General features: G+C 35.2%; 1 protein-coding gene across 1 annotated transcript in view; it reads left to right on the top strand.

Annotated features, from left to right (window-relative positions):
• The window catches only part of LOC126916592 (division abnormally delayed protein), a 255,946-nt gene extending 232,185 nt beyond the window's left edge, over positions 1-23,761 (top strand). The window contains exons 6-8 of the mRNA XM_050722541.1: positions 9,570-9,714; positions 17,997-18,204; positions 19,221-23,761. Of these exons, the coding sequence (XP_050578498.1) occupies positions 9,570-9,714; positions 17,997-18,204; positions 19,221-19,327 (460 nt within the window). The 3' untranslated portion in view covers positions 19,328-23,761. The remainder of the gene's footprint in view (positions 1-9,569; positions 9,715-17,996; positions 18,205-19,220) is intronic.
• The last annotated feature ends 4,079 nt before the right edge of the window (positions 23,762-27,840 follow it).

Genomic DNA, 27,840 nt, shown 5'->3' with positions numbered 1-27,840 from the left:
TCGGGGCACAAACTTCCTAAAATATCCCGCTAGGCCCAGGAAACTTTGAACATCCTTAGCAGATTGGGGCTCCGGCAAATTAGCGACGACCCTGGTTTTGCATTCAGATGGCTGAATGTTACCGCCCTCGACGATGTAGCCCAAATACTCTATTCTCGTTTGCAGAAATCGACACTTACTCCAGTTTACGAGTAGTCTGTGTTCGCTAGCGACATGCAATACTGTTTTCAGTTTTTCTTCCGCTCGAGAGGTCAGTCGACGGCACAATCAGATCGTCCATGTACGTCAGCACCACCCCTGTCGCGATCAATTCTTTAAAAACAGCATTTGTGAATTTTTGAAAAACAGCCGGCGAATTGCATAGCCCAAACAGCATTTTAATAAATTCATACTAGCCTGTGGGGACTACGAACGCCTTATACTTTCTGCTACTCTCCCCAACAGGAACATGAAAAAATCCGTTCCAAAGATCCAACGTACTAAATAGCCTCGAGCCTTGTAACGAATCTAATTGGTCTTCGATCAAGGGCAGTCTTTTACTACCTTTCCATTTAGCTATCTATAGTCGACACAAATTCTAGTCGAGCCGTCCTTTTTTTTTTACCAAAACGATTGGACTGGCGTAGACGGAATGTGACTGGCGTATTATTCCGTCCTCCAGCCACGTTTTGATCTGTTTATCGACTTCGACCTTGTCTTGCGGAGATAGTCTTCGCGGCCTTTCGTAAATTGGAATATCGTCCTGCAGTATTATGTTCATCTTGATTCCTACTTCGCGCGTTTTCTGTGGCCTATAACCTCGGATCAAATTTTCTATTGTCTACTTATGTTGCACGTTGTCGACATGAGATAAATCCACCTCACGCGCTTCCGTCTCTATGTCTATTTTAAGGACCTCCGGAAACCCATCGAAATTTTCGTTCTTTATTTTACGAATGGAGATATCTGCACCCTTCATGTTTATCTCGACGGTATCTAGGAAGTCTGTGCCTATTAACAACGAGCGTTGCATCATAGTGTTCGGAACTACGTGTATCGTTATACCATATGACTCACAGTCTATAACGATATTTGTTGAAAATTTCCCGAGCGTAAAATTTCTCTTAGACCCGATACTGTGAAATTCAACAATGTCTCGATTTAACTTGGGCGCTCCGATTCTTATATACTGATCTGTCAGCATCAAAGTTAATTCGCTACCGGTGTCTATTAGCGCGCTCAGTTCGAAATTTCCAATTCCGACACTTTTACACCTCGCCCGCAGCAATTTCCGCGCATTGTAAACTTTTTTAGATGACTTACCTAAATCGCCGCACCTCGATGCGATGTGTCCGTACCCTCTACATTTGAAACATTTAGGTCCCCTCGACTTGTTCGGACACTCTGCTCACACGTGTTCTTCATCGTCGCAGTTGTAGCATCGTGTCTTCTTCGTACCTCCAGATTGGCTGGGACTCTTGTTTTTCTCAACTCTGGCCGGCTTCGCAATCGACTTCGTCCTTCGGCTCTTCTGCTCCTCGTACGCGATTAGCCTCTTAACTCCTTGATGGATGCAGCACCATACAGCATAGACTTGTGGACTTCTTCGTCTATTATCCCGTCTATGATGTATTCTACTTTGGCTTCTTCCTCTATATCGGCATGACTGGCTACTTCCAGCATGCGATACATGTAGGCCAAGCACGCCTCGTCGCTTTTCTTTCTCGTTTCTCTAAGCTTTTGGTGTACTTGCCTACTGTTGGACTTTCTGGAGAACTCTCTGATTAGTCCCTTCTTCAGCTCATGCCAAGTCCTGGCATGGCACTCGAAGCTGACGAATATTTTCGCCGATCCCCTCAGCAGCTTCCTCGCGTAGACTGCCTTCTGACCGTCCGACCACATGCACGTGTCCGCGACTTCTTCGAATGATTCGAACCATCGCTCCACGTTTTCACCTTTGTCGCCGCTAAACAATTCTAGTGCGTCTTCGACATCTTTAAAGCTTAATACCGAGACGGTGCATGCCTTTTGGCGATATTCATCGCGGACCGAGCACATCGCTCGCGTACCTCTCTTATGTTTTATTACCTCTTTCCTATCTTCTTCATCGTCACTTTTGTCGTCGCTCTCTTCTTCCGACGATATATTGTTCCCTTCCAGGGCCGCCTGTAGCCGTGCGCGTAATTCGGATTTTCTCCCTGTGACCTTTAACCCCAAACTAGCGAGGCGCGCTCTCAACTCCTTCGTCCTCAGCTTCTCGAGGTCTTCGTCTCCATCTTGATTGCACTCAGCTCTCTGCTCGCTCCTTAGGTCTCGCTGGTTTGTTGATTCTTCATCGCGCTTCGATCCCTTTGAAGTCGATTGTCCAGCCTTACACGCTCGGTTCAGCCTAGCCATCAGCACTGATTTCGAACCAGATATCAGCAGATTCAAACGTGCAGCCTACTTCTCAGCTCCTCCAGCATCGAACCCTCTTTACCCGACAATCGTTCGTCCTCAACGTTTGCCATTTTATCTTTTTCTACCCTAGCACAAATAATTTCGTTAAATGCATCGTTCTCTGTCTTGTTTCGATCCCGGACGAGCCCCCACTTGTAGTATCGCGAAAATTTAGGTATACATTTTTTTCTGATACTATTTATTATTTGTAATTTATTTACAATAAATTAGTTATACAGATATTAATGAGACAGAGAACGATGATTGTTTAATATGGAATTAAAAGTAACAATCTCACTCGAATTCGACCAATCTCGCAAATGAACAACGCCAACAACTCAATCTCTCAGCTACGCTAGTAACTTACGCAATTCGACAACGCTACAACTCCACTCTCAACAACGCTAACACCTCTCGCAACTCGATAGCGCTAACCACTTTACTCTTCGACTCCTCGATTAACTCTGACCTCTCGACTCACTCTCCTTCTCGATCAACCGTCCAACGCTCCTCGACCAATAACAACTTTTTTTAGATTCAAACCGTCCTGTTAACGCTCCGCAAGAACTAGGTGACTTTAGTCACATAGGTTTTTTTCCCTATGTAAACTAACGACCGAAAGACAGGCGACATTGTTTTGGTTAGTTTCTAACCGGGCTTTTTCCTCACGATTCTACATTATATCATAATATTATAATATATATATTATATTATATTATATATTAAAAGTTTTTCTAGCAGTTTAGAAGATTCTTTTTTATCTAATATCTAATTCAGAAATTACAGAATCTAAAGATGAGTTTGTCAAATAACACACTAAGTAATAATTAAAGTTTAACGATTACGAACACCAATTTTATTACTATCTGTTAAAAATCTTCCAGAAATCAATTTAATCACGCCATAATACTCTATTATGCGTAGTTCTAATAATTGCAAAGAGTGAAATTATTTTATTAAATTTTTTTATCCAGAACGATGGCATACATATTTATTACACCAGAGCAAAATAGTCTTTCCCACGGTGGATCACCTACTACATTATTTTATTACCACATAACATTATTATCGTATAGTTTATACAATTATCGCATTACGGTATCCTATACTTTGTTCACGATTTTTTTAAAAAACCAAAAATATATGGAGATGTGGAACATGTTTTAGCGCTTTAGATATCCTATCGATACTGATGTGTGACGTAAACAGTGATCCATGTTGAAGGGCTTAAACATTTTCATGGAAACAAATTAGTGAATCGATCGCACATGTCTCATCGTCAACTCCCGTAATGAGTTTGTTGCAATTATAGCAACATTTTCTTAACCGGCCAAACAGCTGGCCTAGCTTTCGCGTAATTATTATCGTGCTATTATTCGCGGCTGTGCTGCATTATTAACCCCTATTTGCATGCATAAGTGCAGGAACATGATGGCCAGTGAACGATCGCCCGAAGCACCGCTTGTCCGAACTTCGCGAGTTCTGGCTACCCTATTGCAAAAAGTCCGGCGATTTTTCCCTCCTCGTATCCCCTGCCACCTATTATTGCATCGAAGATAACACATCTCGCTCCGTCCTCGCATAAAGCGACGGTATTCAATGATACTTTCAGCTCATAAGCTGTGCGCGTGCTTCCCATGAAACTGCGAAGTTTCGTGAAACGAGCTAAATCCATTTCGCAAAGCTGGCAAGGATTTATTCTATGCCCGATTTTTATAATCAATTCGGTGATACTTTTGGTAGGGTAACTCTGATAGTGAAAAAGGTGATTCTGTTTTAAAATATGTTAAATTTAAATATTTTAATATTTGATAATATTAAATATTATGCTTGTAATATTATATTATAATATTATATATCATGCTTACTTTTTTGTATAGCAAACTGTATATTTTTTAAACCATGTAATTGTTATATTTAATGCATAATGAATTATTAAATAATTTGAATTATTGCCATTCTCTCCCTTATTCTTACTGATCCACCTTAACAACAGTTGTATTGTTTTATTAAATTAATTTATTTATTATATTGGATTCGAATTAACTGTTGTAAGTTAAAATTATATTATAGCTACATGTTAAAAAAGTTCATTTTATGAAAATGGTACAAACATTTATATTAATTTGTATGACTCGATTGTGGGTATTTATATTGTAAATTTATATTTTTCAGGATATAATTTAAAAAGTTCAGGCTCGGTAGAAAATTGTTTTTCCTACTAACTATTATGAAAAGTACTATACTGTCGATATTTTACATATGTTTTCATATTATGTACATTCTGTGAAATTTTGCACCTTCGAATTTCCTATAAATGCATAAAAATCCGCAGTCTACTTATGAATATATAACATTGCCAAAAATTAAAATGATTTCTGTTAAAATTTTATCGAAATATGATGTAGAATTTACAGCTATTTTTAATTAGAGTAACAGAATAAATTATTATTTTACAGAAATTCATTTTTTAACATACTATAGATGTATTATACATATATACAAATATATATCTTGTATTGTACATGTACATTGTATATACATATATATAATGTCCTTCACTAAATACTTAAATACAAAATGCTTGTTGGTAACTGCTTATCTGACTCATACTGGTTTACAAACACCGAAGAGACTCTAACACTCTGCGATCATGAAAACAGTAAAGAACATTTATGGAATATGTGGAGAAGACACAAAGGTTCAAACTCGTCAGATGGTTCCATAAATTCTTATCAAGAGATTTTTATTTAGATAATGTGTCACATTCTGGTCGATCAAAAGCGAAATGTTGGAATAATTTACAGTCGACGATTACCATAAATCGTCGCATTACTACTAGACAACTCGCGATGAAGTTTAATGTTCCTCAAACACATATTGTGGAAGCGTTTTGTCATCTTTAAATATATAGTTGTAAAACTAAGTGACTGGATTCTGACTTTGTTCTATGACAAAAACTCGAATACCAAAATATATCTTATTACGAAATCAAATAGTGTAATTTTTTATATAATTACATATGTACATATAGCGGAAAAAAAGGATATTTTATAATAGTACTCAAAGATGACAATGATGCAAACAGCTAAATCCATCCTATTGGATATAAAATAATGTTTTATAAAATTAAGCATTATATATATATGAAATATTATATCTCATAACATTATATATAGTATCATTAATATTGCATATAGTATAATGTGTTAAAAAATAAAACATATAAAATGTTTTTAAAACACGTGATCTTTTATGTCAATAATCAAGACTTCTTTTACCTCTAGACTTATCTCTGGAACTCTAACAAAACATTCTTTGAAAAAATAGAAAGAAAGTACAATATTCAGTACTGTCACCCCCAAAATATTCCAATTTGATGAATTCTATAAAAAGAAAAGTGTTATACTTCTTGAACATTCCAACATAATTGTGATAGTGCACAAAAGTCTGAGTTATACAAAAAAAAGCTACAAATCTCTTTAGGTAATTTTTTAATGTTTGTTTTCAACGCGGAAATTTTAAACAGCTACTTTCAGTAAATATCCTAATAACCGCATAGTATATATTCATATGTGTATTATATATGCAAATATATATTTTTAGATTTCATCTTATCACCATTTCATGATTCCCAAGTGAAACAGTCACCGAGAATTTTTCACTGACCAGTGTTACGCAAATTTGTAAATGAAATTTCATACAACCGATATGAGTTCAATATCACGAAATTATTGCACGAAACGCGTATAGATCTCCTTAATTTCATTATATCTCCATGTTTGCAAAGTTATTAATTAAGTATGCATTGAACGCGCAACGAAATTACATTATTAAAATCCTACTTACACCGCGAATGGATTAATTCAGTGCCGCCAGCGTATGCTCGATTTCCGTAGCGTAAATGTCGAAAACATTGAATGCCTTGATTTCGTATCATTTGACTGATCACGACCAACGGTTTTTGTGGCAGAATGATATGTACTAATAGAATTACAGTTTAGCCGTGACACTTGCTCCAAGCGTCATTTTGGAAGGGAACATTCGATTGACGTGATGTTAGTTTAGCTCGACGCATTGATGATTTAATAATTCAATTCAAAATGGCAATATTGACATTTGTCATTATTCGTGTGTAATTAAACGCTTTGTCTACAGGTATATTTATGATACTGTTATTTATGCATATATACCGATCTTTTAGTTTGATATACTGGTTAACTATGCGTTATTATTTGTTATTTGTTTTACTTTATTGTATCTTCCATTCATACGCTGTAATATTATTTTTGCTATGGTTATTTGGCGAGTTAAAATGCATAATGGGGGAAATCAATTTATTCCTACTTATTATGAGATGATTTTATATCTATGAAAAAATTTTTCTTATAAGAAAAATCATTCTGGTGCAATAAATTTTGAAAGACAGATGACTTGTTTCTTTTAGTTAAATGATTATAATTCAGTCAAATGATATTAATTGTTTGTTGTCCTATTACTTTCTGATGGCTGTTTGCCGAACTTACTAGCATTCACATAAAAAATATGCATTATAACATTTTTGTGTCGTTAAACCTCGATCGCTATCGTTGGGTTTTGAGTTTGGTTATATTTAGTTCTAAAGTATCTAATTTTAATTTTTGTTTTATATTTGTTTTTTACATTCTCGATAAATATTATGAATGGTCTTTATGATGTAAAATATACAATAGAAATTAGGCTGAAGTATTTTGAAATGAAGTAACTTATATCTTGAAGGCATGCGGATCAACTGGACGATATCAATTAACGATTAAGCATACATGTTAAACTACCTTTTATCGTCAACCATTTTAAATATCAATTTCTTTTTATATGTGACGTTGATAGGAGATTATTAGAAACTGAAACTCCATCTGAAAGTTTTTGAATTTCTTTAGGACGCACGATCATATCGTAAGTTTCGTCTTTAAGATTATCCGAACAGTTTCCTTAACGAGCCACGGTTTATGTCAGCAATTCCCAGCGGGTTCGGTCCGCTCTATAAACTAATTTTCTTAATTTGGCTTTTTAACTTGAAGCAATCTCGGGAGAACTTCATCTTAATCCCTGACCGTTGCGAATTAATTTTCTATTGCCAGCAAGCTATAAACGGTATTTCGCTACAGCTATTTGAAAGCCATAATATAATTATGTATTTCCGCATTCATATTCACAGAGCATTGATATATAAATAGATCGGATCGTTGTGTCAGTAATTTTAATAAAAAAATGTTGATCTTTGTAACACAAAGAATATAGATTAATAGGAAAAATACGTGAATTAGTACGCCATTAATATGTTAATCCGAAGCATTTAATGGAACGAGTAACGCAATAGTAAATCACAAAATTATACAAACTGCAAAATGTTGCAAATGAATCAGTGATATATCACAGGAAGGCCACTATAAAAAAAAGCTTCATTCAACCTAAATTTCGGTATTATTTGAATAAAATTCGGAACGAAAAATGATTATTTGAATAATATGTTGTTTTATTTGACTGTTAGATAAATGTTATTTTGAAATAATTGCAGTATTTTATTTGAACAAACGACTGACTTTTCTCTGAATTATTTAACTGTTAAGTGAAGCAATTTTTTATTTTATTTGATATCTCACGTCTCAGTAAATGTTTCCTGAAATAATCTCTTAAATAGGCTTTGATTCTATCCATTCAAAATATAATATTTAAAATTCAATTTAATATTTTACTTGATTTCGGACAGGCACCAAAATTACTTCTTCCATTATTTAAAAAAATAATAAAACAGTTAAAATTGTTATTTTTCATCTTCATTTTACATAAAATCTTCCCTAGCCTGGTTCATCCCTTATAAAATTAACTTTAACTTATATATAATATATAAAAACATTACTATCAATGTGCGTAATTTCCTTACAATTTTATACTGAAAACATTTCTAAAATACTCAGCCTTTTCTTGACTGTTGAACCAAGGCAAAGTGCCGGGTATAAAAATTCGATGATTCGATAATAGGAGTACAATCATTCACCGATTACCTTAAAAATTAATAGGGATAGGGATCGTCCGGTTTTCCATTCAAAGAAACGTGACAGAACGAACGTAATCATTGATTCCTTTTGTCGACCAATTCGCAGTGGGAGATTGTTGCTGTCGACCAACGAATCGGAGTTGGTTCGTCTTCTACGAACACCTCATTAAGATTGCAACAAATGTATTCGCGTGCAACGTAATCTACACGACGTCCGGCTAAACCGATGAATTTATCGGCAGACAGAAAGCGAGGGGTGGAGATAGAGGGAACGCTCGATATCGAAGTGGCTACCATTCGATATTTATCCAATTACCATCGCACTCAACGGAAATCGCGATATCGGGTTTACGTTTCCGGAAAACGCGGTGCGTCGCCGCGCGGAATTTACAGTCGCTTAAAATGCAAAAGGCCGCGATTCTATCTGCCGTCAAAACGTTTTGATCCCGCGGATACGGCCGATGCTTGATATTTATTCAATTACACCGCGATCAATCAACGGTTTCCATCGTCTACTCTCTCCGGAGAAAACGCGCTGCGATAACAATGTAACGTTGACGTGTCTTTCGACGTTACATATCTCATTGAATAGTAAATTTCCGTTTAACCTACTTATCGAGCACATTATTCGTAATATGGATTAGCCTATGGAATTATTTCGTCGTATCGGAGAATATATGTCGCGCCAACATTGTATTATTTTTATAACACAGATAATAAAGATACATGGCTCTTCGAAATTATCATGTGATCAGAGCTAACAAATTTTCAGATTCTGATGCACAATTTTCTTTTTTTTTTATTTTTTTGTACGACTTAATGTTATATGTAACGAATAATTGGCTGCTTATTATATTTTCGTAATCTCTGCGAAATATACATGTATGTATACTTGTTCTAAATATGTATACATACATATACTTTCAGGTTTGTTTCAAGCTTTTACAATCGTGATAGATGAGTATCATAATAACGCTAATAAAACTTCAAAACGTTTTGTATGATACACGTAAAGCATATGCAAGTGTTGGAATATTTTTGTGAGCCTGTGTATGCACGTGCATATCGTCATTAGCAAGCCAGTTAATTTCACATATTTTCTCGTTATTTGCAGATACACAAAGACGGTAGCGGATTCGAGTTTGATGGCGCAGAGGTACAATCCTGAGTTCACCATAACGACAATGTCGCCGACGACAACTTCCTACGGCAACGCGAACACCAGCGTGCTCATTGACCAATTGAGGCACATTAATCAGGTGAGTCCACGTTCAACCGTAATGTGTTCGTCGACTCAGCCTTGGCTGACCGTGTTTCCGATTGAATTGTCTCTCGTTCACATCCTGTTTTCGACTTGCGACTTCGGATTGCCAGATAGACGAGATGCGCTTACTTTGTCTATTGCCGGTTCGACATGGTCGTCAACTTTGTAATTAAACTTGTAGGTTTTTATACATTTATGGGTTTAAAGAAATGAAGATATACATATAATATACAAAAACGTATGAAATACATAAATGAAAGTATTGATTATTTAAAATATACAACAAATATCTACTTAGGTTCTATATTTTTTTCTCTTATTTATAAAAATCTGAATTGTATGAATATAAAAATATGAAAATTTATAAATATTCATAGTCTACCGATGACATTACATTACCAGTTTTTGAACTTTCGGAGAATACGCGTAATCAAATTATACGTACAATAAGTGTAGAAAGTGTTCGTATATTAATCTATTTTAAGAGATAGATCGGATATTTATAGTTTAACAAAATTTTTCAGATATCCGAAAATTATGTATTTATAAAACAAACATTAATTGCGGTAAAACAAATAAAATCACATTATTAAATTATTATCAATTATATAAATTTAGTGATGACTTTTTGTTGTAATTAATTTATTAAATGCTTATAATGACGGACAAAACGAAGAGTATAAGTATAGAGTATAAGTATAGAGTATAAGAGTATAAGTAAGAGTATAAGTTTTTCATATTTTAAAGAGTATTTATATTTGATGACGGCCTGTAAAAGATTATTGGAAAAAAGGAATAATTTGTTATAAAGAAACTAAGAAGGTATAATAGTTACTACAGCAATATTTATTTGTTCCCGAGATTTGACTCTGATGGTAATGGAATTATTTAAAACACCTAAGAGAAATTATTATTATTTAATACGATATTTTAAATAATTAATTAACTAATTATAAAATTTTCAATAATAAATTAAATAATGCTAACTGATATTAAATTAAGTCAAATAAAAATTATATTATTTAATTAATAATTATACAATAATTGTTTCGTGATCATATTAAACAGTATAAGCAATATTACATACAAAATTTAACAGACAGGCAATATGTTAATATCAGTTATAATTTTCGTACTAAATATATGAAATAACTGAGGAACTTCGCTAAACTTAATATCTCAATTATACTTGCAATGAAAAGAATCAAAAAGCCAGCTATTTAAAATTAAGACCGTAAAATGTAGAACGTTAAACACAGCGTCCGGTATAGCAATTTCTAAAGAGACAGTTGGCGAACCAACATTCTTAATCCTTCTCCAAGGTGCCTTTATGCTTCGGTATAATACAATAGTAGCCTCGCAGTTGTAATTACGAACGAAACAGGGCATTTCTCTGCACTTTAGCTTCGCGTAATCTTGTTCGTGATTATTAGCTAAACGCGAAAATCGCTTTAAGCAAATGCGGATAGCAGCGTTTAATCCTTCGCAATCCAAATGTACCTTCCGGGCACAGACAACGTCAAGCGTTGTGGTTCAAGTGTGCTTCTGAGACACGTGAAAGTTTAGACTAACATTACTCGCAGATTATGTATAACATTTTATAACAAGCTGCAGGATATAAGAAAGTACACGCTATTCCCTGGAATAATTTTTACGTTATATCATACAGGGTATCTCACGCAACTGAAACAAGTTATAACTCTGGAACGATAGGAGATAGAACAAAATTTCGTTAGGCGAGATTGAATTGTTCCTATTGATAGATTATAATCTGGTATAGGGTACTTGTTCCGAAAGCTGTAACATTTTGAGTAATTAAACATCTTCTCAATGTTTTCAAAATCACCTCTGGTTAAAAAAAAATTATCAATCTATTTTTAAAAATATAGATGATCTTAAAATCTTCAGAGTACTATCAGTTCCAGAATGGAAATATCGTATTATTCGTATATTCGTATATTGCATTTATTATTCGATTGATTTTACTTCATGAAATTTATTCCTATCTTCTACCGTTACAAAGCTATAGCTTGTCCTGGTTACATCGAATATTCTGTATATTGATATTCTACAAAATATATATTGTAGATATTGTAGTAGATATTCATAACCGGAAGGAAACATTTAAATATTATCAGAATATCATAGATATCCGCTCTCTTTCCTTCCGCGAAATCAATTTTTGAAAAAGATTTCAATTATTTGTACAAGTAAATAGCAATAGTAAATTCATACTATAATTGATATTATAAGAAATAACATTTTGGTAATTTAAATAATGGAGAACAAACGTTTAATAATTAAATGATCACAATATTGTAGCTTTTTCTCCCTCTTTGTTTCCACACTCCAAATTTATTTATATACATTGTCATGATTACTCTGTAAACCCTCAAATCAACTTGTTTTCCCTCCGTTACTACATTTAATAATCAATAATTAAGCATTACAAATAAATTAATAATTTAACTAACAACAAAGAAAAGAGATGAAAATTTCAAAGGCAGCACTCGTCATATGGAGAAAAAAATATTTTAGTAAACAATTTTTCGTTTCCATTAACGCGAGTGACATACTCTCTCCGAAAGCTATCTTACTGATTGTGAGATTATCTTTCCATTTCTTCCTTTTGGGATTACAGAAGATTTTCTACATTTACCGCTCTCATTTTCGCGTCAGAAACAATAATAATAAATACTTAGTTAGTAATAATAAAGTTAGTAATAATAAATAGTTAGTTAGTAATAATAAATACTTTATAATAATGAATAAATACTTAGCGAATAATAATACTATAATAGTAAATAAATAAATACTTTAAATAAAATACTAAAGTTATGGCCTCATCGACTTTCTAATTTTAATTTCTTCCTTATGAGAATTTCTTGCAAATATAATTAATTTTTCTATAGCATTAGTACGACCAAATTATGTTAGAAAATATAAAACACCAATGAAACTGGTAGCAATCCCTGAATAAATACGATATTCTGACATTCTATTACTTTCGATGAACTCTAGTCAACAACATATATCTATTTCTACAACATCTACAATAACTTTCCACAAATTTCGGCTGTGAATACATAAATTAATATTTTTAATATTTAAGTCAATTCTTCCTCATAAAGCTGTCATAACATGATGGCAGTTGATCGCCATTTACATATTTTTATTAACTAGTTCTGTAAAAACATAAAAATTCCAATGATACGTACCGAAATATCGGGATCCAAGAATAGAATAATTATGGAACAAAATATAAAAATACGTTATATGTACATATTTCGAAAGACAATATTCATATACCACTTTTTACCTTGTTTGAACAGATGTTATTTATATGTTATTTACAATCTCAAATTTATCTCAATTACGAAAAATGATAATTGAGTCTTGTCTCACACTACAAATGAAATTTTAGAATACATATATCCTACATAAATGATAATATATTCTACATGAATGATAATAATATATACTCATAAAAAGTTTCTATAAATATTCAAATATTTTCGTGAACTTCTGTATTTAAATTCATCAAACTTTTTCCTTATGATGGACTAAGATATTAAAACTTCATTTTCTCTATAAAGCTCTTCTGTGGCATTCTTTGTCCATTTTCCCTACCCTTTTATATTATATGAAATATTATATGTTTATGAAGACAGTCATCCGTGGTGGCGAATTCATAATCGTTAACGTAAACCGGATCCGCTGACAAGCCATTGTGTGAAACAAAAGGACGGCAAAGCGTTAGTAAGATATTTATCGCATGCTAATGGAGACAGACATTTCAGCGCATTTCCGGACAGGAAAGGGTTGCAATTAGTTTCAAAGTTAGATTAGTCCGCGTAGCCATGCGTAAGACGTATATACGTAATAAGGATTTCATTAATTACTGATTTCGTGGAACGGAAACTTGTCTCAACGTGATTTGCTAGATGGAATATATCAGCGTCCGTTTAAGGCTGATAGCATTTCAACAAATGTTGAAATCCTTCGTATCTGTATGAATTTTCACGTTACTCGCGTTTTATTTTTTCCATGTCTTAGCTAATTGGATCAATGAAACAAGAACGCAGATCATTATTCAGGGAACGTATAATTTCTAAGCAGCTTCGTTACTTTCAGATGTTTCTTCAATTTGGCAAGTGGCATATTGGAATGCGAAATCTGACTTCTCTTTGTGATATCGTCACGATGCTAGTAATATTATATTAAATATATTATTGTATATAATAACAGCGACAAAGCTTTCCGCCAGATCTAATATTAATAAGACATTGAAACACCCTCTTCATTTCGTTACCTTCAGATATTTCTTCAATTTGGCAAGTGACATATTGGAATGCGGAATCTAACTTCTCTTTGTGGTATCGTCACGATGCTAGTAATATTATATTAAATATATTATTGTATATAATAACAGCGACAAAGCTTTCCGCCAGATCTAATATTAATAAGACATTGAAACACCCTCTTCATTTCGTTACCTTCAGATATTTCTTCAATTTGGCAAGTGACATATTGGAATGCGGAATCTAACTTCTCTTTATGGTATCGTTACGATGCTAGTAACATTCTATTAAATATATTACTGTATAATAACAGCGACAAAGCTTTCCGCCAGACCTAATATTAATAAGACATTAAAACACCCTCTTCACATTTATCTTAATAAACACTACTTATCATAGTTAAAGTTCAATTAAGCTCTAAAGACACTTAAATTTCGTGTCGTTTCACTTGCATTGTCGTGACTCCACTTCCCTTAAGTATCACGTTAAACGCGTGTGTCGTTTCATTTGTATTCGTGCTGGTCTCGAAATTAAATACAACACAGGAAATACTCTCGCGAACAAGTAGCCGCTTTAACCGTCGTGTACATGAACACACAGTTACCAGACACCCATAAATTACCTTCTAATCTGGAATTATTCATACGAGCCGCGAGTTGTGTAGCCGGTGTGCGTCTGGCGCGTGGACGTCGAGCACAGGAGGAAGGTGCGAAAGATCTGTCTAAAAGGTGCGTGGGTGAGATTGGTGCTGCGAATCGGTTCTGATTGTCCGTGATTGGCGAACAGGTGCAAGCGGCAGGTATCTGATATGTAGGAAATCGACAACGCCGACGCGTCGAGTCTCTCTCGTGAATGCACCGCGATCGAGTGTCTCGAGTGAGGGTTTTATGCGTCCAATTGTGAGACGTGCGTTTACGGAATACACGTTTGAATGATTAATAAGGAATGTAGATACGCGATTGTAATCGTAGTTGGAATGGATAGTTTCATTGGAATAATTCGTTAAATTATTCAGTATTAGCTTCCTTTTTCCTTTTTATTATTTATAATTAACAGCAATGAAACGAAATTAGCAAAAGAACAAAAACTTATGATTACAAATCTACTATATAATTTAAAACATTCTAAATGATTTAGTAACTCTTGTACGTATTTAGAATTTTTTAAATTATCCCGTATTGTCGCTTTCACGTTGTATTACTGTCTATAGGTAGGATATCTTTCGCATGGGAGAATGTATCTGTGACTGTGTGAACATAACGTTGCACAGTTTATAAAACGGTTAGTTTTTTTCCTAAAAAAGTGAAGAACATAATCTGGATTCGTTCTCGTGTTGATATTGAAATATTAGGTTTTTCAAAATGTTCAGGATTAAAACTAGGAAATACATTATAAAATATCTGCACCAAATATATCCACCTTCAATAATTTAAAACTATATAATAGTTGCAGCATCAAATCTTATTAAAATCAACAAGAAATGATACCTACGCATAGTTATAGTTGATCTATAGTTATCCATATATTTTACATTATTTTGCAATCTGTTTCCGAGCACTTTACACGATTGATTCGATTGTACATGTGTATTTATGCGAACCATAATTGGATCTGAGAAGCCAAATCGATCAACTGTGCTTCATATTATTCAGATACATAATTGGTATTTAACATTTCAAAGAAAAGTCTTATTTTCGTAAAACTTATTATTACGTAGAGATAGGATAAATAATTATAATATAATGTTTGCAATTGTCATTATACTATAGATTTTAATTTATAGAATTGATGAACGCGACTCACCTATAACAGATGCTGTCACGAGATTGTAAAAGATCTCGAATTCTGAAGAAAAGCCCAGCCAATTGCGACGTGCAACGCAATATTTTAAATCGTTCGATGTCCATCATCGGTTATCCGTCATTTCACGAGGCATCTTCCGACACTTAGGTACACGTTAATTCGCATGTCTAGAAATCAGGCAGGTGATTTGCGCTCGTTGCGTGTACGACACCTGCACACCCGTCAACTGCGGCATATCGCACCTGTGTAATCCAATTTGAAATTATACAGAGCCAGAAGAAGGTGACGGGCGCGTAACGATACGTATGACAATGTGCGAACTCATGAATCATTTATAAGCGAGTTCACGCGACAGCGTCGAGTATGAATACTCGGGGGTCGATCTTCTATTTCTTCTATTTTCCTCCGCTGGGATAAACGTTTACCCAGTTGCGATTTACATACATATAATTCGTGCATGTTGCATATTGCTTAACGTAACATCGAACGTGCTGGATTTTAATTAAACAATTCAACTAGATTGGAATTTTCAACAACGTTATTAACATTGTGGAACCGCCCGAAAAGGGAATACTGTAAATTCCAATTAAACTGAAGTTAATTTCGATGAGCAGAAAAAATTCCAGCGTAAAATTCTTCGTGGAAATGTATGGAAAAGGAAAAGATAGTTAGGCATATGGAGTTCCCTATGACGTTGATGATATATTAGGTTGTCCGAAAAGTGTCTTTCTTTTACAGACACGTCTTTTACAACGCATCTTTATACAAACATGAAACCTAATCTGTTGAACGTTGATAGAACAAAATGGATCATACGTAATTCGATAAAATAATATAAAACGGAAAATGTGCATCCATTATTTCCTTATAAAACGAAAGAAACTTTTCGGGCGACCTAATATATAATGTATCCAATTTGAATATATTTATAAATCTATCATTTCTGGGTAACTGTTACACATGGTCCAATTTTGGAATAACACGTGGGGAGTGCATAAAATGTAAATGCAAAGACCAACAAAACAAGTTTCTATACCTCTGCATTGATGGACATTTATAAAAAAGAGGTCCAAGGAAAATTGATCATCACCTTGAATTTCAAGAGCAACTGTTTTTTGCTTGCGTAGTATTCTATTCGTCACGAGGACCAAATTTGTCAAAGCAACCACAAGTTGCAATCGGCCAATCTCTTGAATAATAATGTTAAATTTCCATTGGCTCCACTGACATTATTTATAATATATTTGCATCTTGTAGTCAGATAGAAAGTAAATAACGTCATATTAATGAAGAAACTGGAAATTATTTCTTAGCGCGTGAGACAGTCCATCCTATATAGCATTAAAGCACCTACTTTCGTAATCTCAAATTATTAAAAAATTACGTACTATGTAAAAGTAACCTCAACAGTTGAATTGCATCAGAATGGGAACGATTTGATGCCATTAACTTTTTTGCAGGTGAATAAGTACAGGACATACGAATAGCAATAATATTTCCTGAGCTAGCTTTCGGCATAAGCAACTTAATACTCTCATATCGACATTCGACATGCATCGTTCAAACCATAAAGAAATGTACTTCTATTTAGAAGAAAACGTATCTAGTAAACCTTCGTAGATCACAGTAAAGATTCGATTCGTTCGAAATAGTTATTCTCTTTCAGTAGATTCTCGAAACTTGCGAGTACTGATTGCGAGGTGCGAAGTTAGTTTGTGAAGATCAAATACTTGGCAAGTGTAAAATGAACGAATTTCGATTCATTCTATCGCAAGGTGCGTCCTCGCTGATTTTTGCAAGCAGTTCACGAGCAGTTGGTCTTCTATTTTTCATTCGTTTGTATACTGTTCGCAAACATAGTCGTGTCACAGAGTAGACACGAAATGTTTATGAACATCTTGCAAACGTTATGTTATTCGCGGACAGTGTTTGCGAACTGTTAGTCTGTAAGTACGTGCCTTTATGAGTACCATTTGATTCCTATGAAGCCTTAAATATTGGATTTACTTTGTATGTATATGTACATATTGAGCTTGATGCCATCGCTAACGTTGGTCGATCGAGCGATTCAAATTGTCGATGAATTTCTCTCTGCTTTCTGAGCTTATTTTTCCTAAGATATTAGTGTCCAAGATGACAATCATCTGTAAACGTTCCCTTTCCTTTTTCGTAGATCTTGCAGTCTCAGTTGGCGTCGGCACCGGATAGTGGAATGCTGCTTGCCGACGAAGCTCTGGATGGTTCAGGAAGCGGTGACAGGCCAATATGGAGGAAGAAAGGCAGAGGAGAAGATGCCGATAACGATGATGAAGATGAACATGGTGGTTATGGTCACGAAGATGAAGAGGCATCTGGATCAGGAATGGGCCCTAGTACACCAGGTATAGATTCGAGATTTTTCAAATTTATATTACCCATTATTATGGTTTTGTCCTATTATCCTGTATGGTTTCATACTGCTATTCTGTCTACAAATAGCGTTTTTTTCTTCCTTTTAATGATTTTGACAGAATGTCGTTAAGTTATTACATAATAAATGTCATTTTCAAGATAAAGTTTCCGGTTATGACTTGCTTCGAAATAAAAATTTGAAAAATGAAAATAAGGTAAGAACTTACAGGGCTCGTTGTTGTTCTCGACAAATTGGATGAAAAGTTTTGTATTCGTAAAGAAAAATAGTTAAAAAATCATACTTTTAAAAAGGTAAAGCCTTGTTGCTCTAAGAAAATAATCACACTGGTACTAAACTGTGTGACAAACTAAAATCTTCTGAATTAAATAATATACAGAAGAAAATAGTTGTGAAATCTTTTACGATTTTAAAACGCTCGAAACAAAATCTGGTATGGTAGTTTATTATGCAACCTAATAATTAATTTAATCGAACGTTTGAAAACATATCTACTAATGTAACTTTCTTTAACAATTCGTTCAAGCTGCTCATTTTCCCGAGTTAATTCTGCACGTTGTAAAATATAAATATTCTTTTGTGATAAAGAGATACACATTCATTGTCGAAGGGATATAAAAAATGAACAATTAATGAAACAATTAAATAAATTTCAAATTTAATACGTCATATAATGGCTACTTCTTGTCGAATAACGTTAACACATAGCTGTTAAAAAATATTGATAAAAAATTTTGTAGACAAAAATCTGATAAATCAACTACAACGACCGCAATGTTGGTGAATTGTAATCTTCATCTCTAGAATTGTTTCCAATTTTTCTGTACAAAACATACGCTCTATCTTCTTGAAAACAATGGCAGCAAACAAAGAAACTAATACGACGTCGTACGGTTTCACTACCACGAATATTTTTCATTTATATTGCCACTAAATTTTAATTACGGATTAATCCATCAAATTAATCGAAACTAATCATTGTTGCAGATCCAATGTCGAAGACGAATCGTGAGAATCCAACCACGGCAGGAGCATCAAGCATTCTCCTGTCATCCGTGACAATGGCGATTGCTTGTGCATCGCTGATCGCTTAAGTTGAATGGAAGCCGGCGTGAAAGAAGGGGACGACGTTTCGACGACCTAGACATGGATGTAGACAAACGATTTTGGTGCCCGCGTCGGCGAACAGGATGATCCTGTTCGACACGAGGGATCGATCTAATTCCGGAACTTACGAATCTGCTTTATAGATATTTATCGTGCCGCCTAAACGGAACAGCTGCGAGGAATGTCCGGAAACAACGGAGAATCTGTTTTATTGTTCGTGGCTGAGAATCGATGTGCGTCGATCGATCGAACGAAGACTGTGTTTCGTATTCGAAGTTCGAGAGCAAGGTTCTGAAAATCGTTCGCGTTCGAATAATCATTCTGGGCTCGTTGGCCGACGCGATTGAATATTCGACGAGTGTCGATACAAAGCTGAATAGACATTTTTCCGGAAGATCGTTCCACGCATGGAAATCGTCGTAGGCTAGGATAGGATCTGATTATCTGATGTCGAATGGCCGGAAACAAAAGTGTAAGAAAAGAGTTGGACTCTTGGTCGAGTATCTGCTAGCGGAAATCACCAGCAATGGCGTGTCCTGCCTTTAACGATTTGCCAAGAATCGAGCCACGAAACCGTATGGCTGGTACGAGGATCGAGAGAATACTTGAACGATTGGAAATGGTGCACTGAACATGGAAGAACAACGAGAAAACCGATTCTCATCTGTCGCGTGTCATGTTGCTCGCAAACGACCACGGAAAGAATTATATTTAACGAGGTGAAACTGTGTCGGAAAGAATTAAGAAGCCGAGTTAGCCGAGTTGCTTGTGTGAGAAAAGAGCGTTGAGAGTACAGTCAAGCGAGACAGAAGGTCAAAAGCAACGTGCATGTAAAAATGGTCCCTTCCTGTTTTACAGGAACATGATAACAAGCACGATGGCCATCCGGCGAAACTGACTGCACTGCGATTTCACGAAACGATGGAAGGTTGCTTTTCTGTACAGCGCATCTTCTTTTTGTCGAGAAATTAGAAAATTGAGGGGGAAAAGAGAGACCTATTTGTACGAAATTAGAGCCAGACGAAAAAATTCCAGGAATAATCTTCGCAGAATATCGCGTTACATCTGCGGGAAATCAGATTTGATAATAACGCAAAGCGACGGATGGTGAAAAAGAACAATACCGCGCTTTCGGACGAATAGAGAGCAAAAAGTTTTGTCATTTATTTATGCTATTAAAAGTGATTCATAGAAGATTGCTGTATTTAAAAATCTACAGAAAACTTTCTGTACAGTGAAATAAGGCAAACACCGCGTAAACAGACAGACACGACTCATTCTGACGATTCTCATGCATTCGAATTGTTGTGCAAAATTCGTCGTTCAAAAAGTTATTCGTATTTATTCACCTATGTATAGATATACGCTACGCTTTGGAAATGTTCTTTTTCACCGGAAGATCGAACGATACGAACTCGGAAAGAACGAGCAAGCTACAATCACGAGCAATAATCGTCGTCGTTGATGCTTCACTTTGCTGTGAATACTTTCCGAACAGCGAGGAATCGCCGTTAGGCAAAATGTACGGCGTTTGTGTCGCACGGGGGAAAATCAAAAGTGTCTTTCCTTTTTGAAAATATCAGACGACAGTTGTAGCAGCATCAACAGCAGTAGCAGCGGTTCCGGCTTTTAAGCGATCCGACCAAGTCACAGAGCCGAACAACGAGACTCCGACCCTTGTGCCTCGCGTTTTGCGCTGTTCTTCGTCACGCATGAATTGCCTCTCGTTCGCGGCGACGCTTTTTGTCGTCGACGTCGATACACAGACTAATCACGGGGTCATCCCCGTCGGTGATATCGCGCGTGCATGCCATATATCAAAGCCAACTGCCAAAACGCCAGTTACGCGGCCGAAGCTACTTTCTCGTCAAGCGATCCGGTGGTGGTACTTTAAATTTCACGCGAAACGAGCGTCGCCTTCCGCTTGCATCGTCTCGAGACGGTCGTTTCCAAGGATAGTCACGAGAAGTTCGACGTTAATTCTATCTTTACGAATGCGACGTTTCCGCGCCACCGTAATCCCCACTTCAGCCATTAATCGCCAATAACGTGCGTTCCTTCTTCGCAGATGGAGCATTCGTGGAGGATCGTTTCGACTTTTTATAACTTTTTGAGTAGGATGCGTACGGAGTGCTTGATACGCTGTGATTAATCGTACGAGAGCGTATAAAAGATCGTACGACCGATTGGATATGGTCGAGCGAATCAACGATTCCTTCTTGGACGTCTAATCGTTGGAAAGGAACTCGGAACCCGATCGCGAATGATTCGAATTGAAATTGCCGAGTGAAAGCGTGGGCTTATCGAGACCCCGACGAAAATAACGATAAAGCGTGATACGATAGTATTTGAGAAAGTAAAACGTGTAGACGTTGTTATCGAGCATTGTGTTTTTAGTCCTTGAGGTACTAAAATTGTTTGTAGCCACCTGTCCAGTGCCATAATTTTTCCTATTATTTCATAGAAACGCAAAAGATCATCCGTATTATTTGACTCTGTTGTCTAAAATTCGATGTATCGTTTTCCGTTGATTCTATTTTTACTATATTATACATTTAGATATCATCAAGTGCCAAAAAGCAAGAAGAAAAAAAAGAACGCGAAGTAAAGCGCTATAAAAATTGTCTCGCGATCCGAAGCGAGAGCAAGTTCCTCGACGCGAAAACGCTTTAGACGTCTAATCGTAAGCTTCGAGGCGGACTTAGATTTTGGCGGTTTGCTTTCCAATTAAAAACAAAAAAAAAAAAGAAAAAATGAAAAAAAAAATCGACTTAGGCTAGTGTAAGGAAGTAGGAAGAGCTAAGAAGACAAGAGCCTGTCGGTGTAACCTCGTATGCGTCGACTCGTATGCGGCCGCACTGATTTTGTACATTTGATTTTTCGGATCTTTGAGGGTTAGTGCCTTTTTGAATATCCCTAGCCGTGACGTCGTGTCATCATCTCACGCCCGACAGAAGGAATGAGAAAGCCATCGATATAAATACGACTGTACAGGGCATTCATGCTGAAAAGAACGATGTGTGCGCGTGCGACCTTCTTTTCCTCCTTTTGTAATTTCTTTCTTCTCTGACAAGAAAAGAAAGGAAAGAAAGAAAGAAAGAAAGAAAGAAAGTAATTTGATTTAATCTGAGGTGATCGAAATATCCGCTGGTGTAACGCAAGAAACAACCAACGCTTTTGGAATTTCGCGTTAGTTCGAACAGTCGAGAAAAAAAATTTCCTTGTCAACTTAAAGATATTGACTAATCGCCGTCTTAGATAGGGTCCAGACTGTGTTTCAACTTAAATCGACGCGAACTTTGTAACAAGTAGACTTTTGGACCGGAAGGCTTTTTTTCTATTATTAATCGCCGCGTAGTTTACTTCTATAAAGTTAACTATATGAACGATAAATGCGATACGCGGAAGAAACTAGTCTATCGACCAGCGCGGATAAAATTAAATTATTTGCTAAACGCTAAAACGAGATCTTCACAGATCGGGCGAATTTTTTCACACGAACCGTTCTATCGACACTCTTGCACGTCCTACCAGGATATAAAACCGCTTATCGATTGACGTCTCACTTTTTATTATTTGATCTATATGAACAACCGAATAAGGAAGAACGTCCAGTAAGGATTATTGTTAGTTTGACGAATCGGCTGGCGAATCCGACTCGTTCTAGGTATCGATAATAATTAAATACCGAAATAATGAATGAATTAGCTTGGTATTCGAGAATATCGTTTTATATTCAACGAGCCTTTGTTATCTCAAAATCGTTTTAAAGATACGTGATTATAACGAAATTTGATTAAAAGTAAATCGTGATAACTGAAAGTAAATTCGATGATGTATCTTCCGAGCGAACGAAGATATTTTTACGACGCAACGCGGCCACGAAAGATATAGAGAAAGAGCGTTTGAGTTTGAGAAACCGATACACGCACTCTTTTAAAGTCCAATTAATTATACAGTCGACGTTCGACGCGACGACGGAGAAGCCCAATTTAGTACGACTCGGACATAACTGTTAGAATTTATAATTGTAATTATTCGATGAATAATTGTTATTATTCTGCTTGTCGGGCGAATTTAGGCAACGAGCGAGATAAGTGATCCCTAAAAACTCGCCACGTTGCTCGTGTACGGCTGCGTGACCCTTTTTATTGCGGAGTTATTAATATATATCCCTTTTGACGGCACACGCCTCCTGTAAATTGTATGGAGTCGTTTTAACACGACATACGATGACGAAGGAAGTGGCCTTACATTCGATTCCTTCGATTCGTGTTGTTTCGCTTCAATTATCAAAGCATCGTTGGGACACTATGAAATCGATCACCTATTTATAATGCTCTTTGTTATACATGTTTTGTGGTGCTACACTGAATAAAAAAAAAATTGCGATTAAATAAAAGTGATATATTTAAAACAAACGAACTGTGTTGATACTTGGAATGCGACGGTCTCGCTTCTTCTTGACCGCGATCTACACGATCGGTCGATGTCGTCATCGTCGTAAACGAAATTTAGAAAAATTTATTTCTTGCGAATAGCAAGTACACGTGGAATCAGACGAACGGTTGGATCATTGAATGAACTTATTGTACTCGTTTAAATTGGCTCGTTGAACGTTGAATAGCTCCGATGGCGAATTTAATTAAAGCGATACACATTAGCCGTCTAGCTACAAGCGTCCAGCTGCATGTCGCCCAGATACAAAGTATAAAGCGTAGAAATTAGAGGCGAAACAGAAACGCAAGAAACGCACAGAATCCGTACTTAATACGCACAGACAATTTCTCACCCTCTAATTACGTGTCATCGCGCTGTGTCGTGTCTGTGTTTCTATTAAAGTAACGCGCCACCGTCACGACTCCAGAACAAGCAAACCGCGTAAATCGCACAAATTTAAGGCCTAATTCAATGTTTCTCGTATTACGTTAATCACGGTAAAACAGCAAATGCATATTACACTTTGCGAGACTGCATATGTAAGTGGAATAAAAGAAAAATAAAACGTATACAGACTGTCTGAAACGCGCCTATTTCGCGCTATGAAAATAAGATTTGCTAAACCGTTAAACGTACCACAACGCGCCCGTAACGAGAACGGAATTAAAAATAGAATTGCTTTTACGAAGAAGTAATTTACATTAAATCGTATCCGTATAATGTGATTTACATATACAGCCATAGGGACGCGTTTACTCGTGTGAAAGCGTTAACGAGTTTGGTCGAAAGTAGAGCTTAATTAACCGGATTAAATACGCGCGACCGGCAATTTATTACTCGAGGAACATTCCAGCTAAGGCTTCGGAAGCGGTCACATCCCCCATTTTAACAAACGCTGATCAATTGACTCGTCGCGCCGTCACTCTTTAACCCTTTGTATTTTAATAACTGATTTTAATAGCTAGTTTGGGTCATCATGCTAAACAACCATCAAACGATATAAAGAACCTTCTGCTTTTTAATCCGTTCTAGCTAACCATCGTAAATGCTTCTTTTTTCAAATAAACATCTCAATTCGTACAGTCGAAAAAGAAATAAAGACTGAAAATAGAAACATCGAACTATCGTCTTTTAGCGAGAAATAATTTTACATATAAATATCGGATATGGATTAAAAATTACCAGAAATAGTTCAGGTTTTTAATTTACATTTCGTCCGATATTTGCGGCACGATCGATGGCAAAGAGGAAATGTCGCGCGATTAAAACTTCAATTTCATCGTGGTTACTCTTAATTATACGATGACATTTACGACACGGCGAGACATTTATTAATGTTGCGTGGTTAAAACGTTATTAGCAAATATCATTCAACATTCCATGCGAAACTGCGTATGTACGTTAAAAACATCGTGAAACCCGTAACGCCGGTGCTTAACCGAGAATTGCGCTTTCAGTTTCCAGAAATCCTGTTTCGCAAACGTGATAATTTTGCGTCTTAACGAAACTTTATATCATCCAGCATTTAGAATATCTGCAAGATAATTCGAGAAATTTAAAAAATACACGGCGTTCCGTTAACGCGCGGCAACGAATTTTAATTAAACACGGAAACTTATTTAACATTTTAAATTTTTAGTAATCGAGTTTACAACCGTTGACATTTTGCTTACAGATACTTAGCAATTATCGCTTCTATCAAATAATATATTCCACTTTCCTTCTTCTTTTTCTTCGTTTTTCTTCTTCTTCTTCGTTGATATCGATATGAAATTATGAGTATGATTTACGAGACACGTGAAAATACGTAAAGTAGCAACGCAATTACAATCTACGCACAAGTATACAATTATTATTTTGAAAACGAGCAATATCTTTCGAAGCAGCGAAGCAACGTTTAATTTAAATCAGATACACTTCCCGAAAGTAATTATGTTTCTGAAAAAAAAGAAGCGATTTACAAAATTGCTTCTTCAAACACATTTACTTATTTTGACGGCGATGTTCATATTGAGAATTGTCAGTAATGGTTTCGATTTCCTTGAAAAATTAACGTGCAAGATAACCAAATATGTACGAATGGATAATAACAAATACCATAATAAAATAGATTTTCACCTTATGTAAAAATGTCACAATGAAAATGTCTTCTTGTGAAAATATTAAAGCGCCTCAAATCGTAAATAGCTTTGTATGATATTAACATATTTAGAAGAATCATTTTTCTAGAATATATTATACAAAATTTAATTATTCATTACTTTTCTATTGTTACACGTTAAATTTTATAGATTTTGTACAAATAAATTCAATACAACATTCATTAATTATAAACAATCTTTTTGATATAAAATGTAATATAAGATGTTTTATTATTATACTTTTACCAAGCAAATCAAAATATTGAGTAACATTCAATTTGTTTTCACGAAACGTACTTACCTATAATCCACATTTTACAAATCATTTCTCACATTCGTAGGAAACACATTTCTATATTCAATTATTCCGGAATAATTTATTAAAATACTTTATTCGAATAAAATAATCCATTTGAATAATATACCAAGCGATACTGAAATAAAATCCATTGAAATTAAAGAGTTATAATCGTATCTACCAAGTATGATGCATTTAATATAAAAATATGTTAATACGTTAATATAATAAAACATATAACACTGCCTTATACGCACATAACTGACGTTAATTGTGACCCAACCAACGATTATATGTACAATAATTTACTAATAATCTACTATTTATATACTTTAACCGTCTTCATCATCCGATATTTATATCAATTACCGTATAAATCATATAACTATCTGTCTAATTTTCTCCAAATCAGTTAATATAACTTATCGTACGAATTATAATAATTTGAAAACCGTAAAATATTCTTCGTTCATATTTTTTCATTAACTGATATATCTAGCAGATCCACGAATAACCAAGGAGGAACGAACGATATAGAAAGAATTAAAAATACTATTTAAAAATTTAATGGAAAATAAACTATATCTTCGAAATAATTACCATTTCTGGATCGCCTTCGATGTCTGAACAATATTTCTAATCCGTGTAAAACGATGTTCATCGTATGACTCACCGTACTGCGTGTATCTTACAGAAACACGATAATCGATTGCGTCTTGATCCACATGGAAGAAAAAGAAACAATTTCTTCCCGATTTAAAATTCAAGCTCGAACGCTGCGCAACAGCCAAACGTCCTGCTCTACGGATTCGTCTGAAGTTTCTTGCACAGCGCAGCTTTCCTGTAATTTTTCCACGCGTAAGACAAATAAACCGCGGAACGAACGCGCAGTCTGGACTCTTTCCGAGGATTATGGTGAGCAAACAGGGAGGAAAAGAGAGGGAAAAGAAAATGTATATGAACAAGTAAGAGTGAGAATGAAGCTGAGGGAGCCTGTATATAATAGTGAATGCGTGTTGTATTTATATGTTATACGCGTAATATACATATATATATATATAGAAACATATACATATACGTATACATACATATATATATATATATATTAATACCGTCGACCTAAGAGCAATCGTAACAACAGTGGAGAAAGTAACGCATTTTCGATCAGGTAACCAATTAATCGTAACGTAATTATCACGCTAATTTACCGTTGCAAATAATGATGCCGTAAGCAAGGCAATTCAATCCGTTTCCTTTTGATTCTGTCAGCCTTTTGCTATTCTAACGCTACGTTCGATGCGAAAAATTGAATTATACGATCCATTTCAGAACTCCATTTATTGAAATGATATTTTACTTAATATGAATTAAATCCATTTATTTGGGCCCTCTTGCACGATTGAACTAATATTATTAAGAAAATTTTACAAGTCATCAGTCACAAGTTATTGGAATCAATGAATCCTTCTGCGAAACGGTAACACGTTCAATAATAAAGCAAACACATACGAGATAACGAGTAAACTTTACGAATGAATCATTGTAAGCGATTTCACGTAAAACTGTGATGTTATAAAACCGTAGCTAATAGCCTACAGCTTGTAACTTGTCAATTCACTAA

This window comes from Bombus affinis, chromosome 5 (genome assembly GCF_024516045.1).
Source record: "Bombus affinis isolate iyBomAffi1 chromosome 5, iyBomAffi1.2, whole genome shotgun sequence".
Classification (NCBI taxonomy): Eukaryota; Metazoa; Arthropoda; class Insecta; order Hymenoptera; family Apidae; genus Bombus; species Bombus affinis.
The sequence above is the reverse complement of the archived record's forward strand: the minus strand, read 5'-3'. Positions and strand labels throughout refer to the sequence as shown.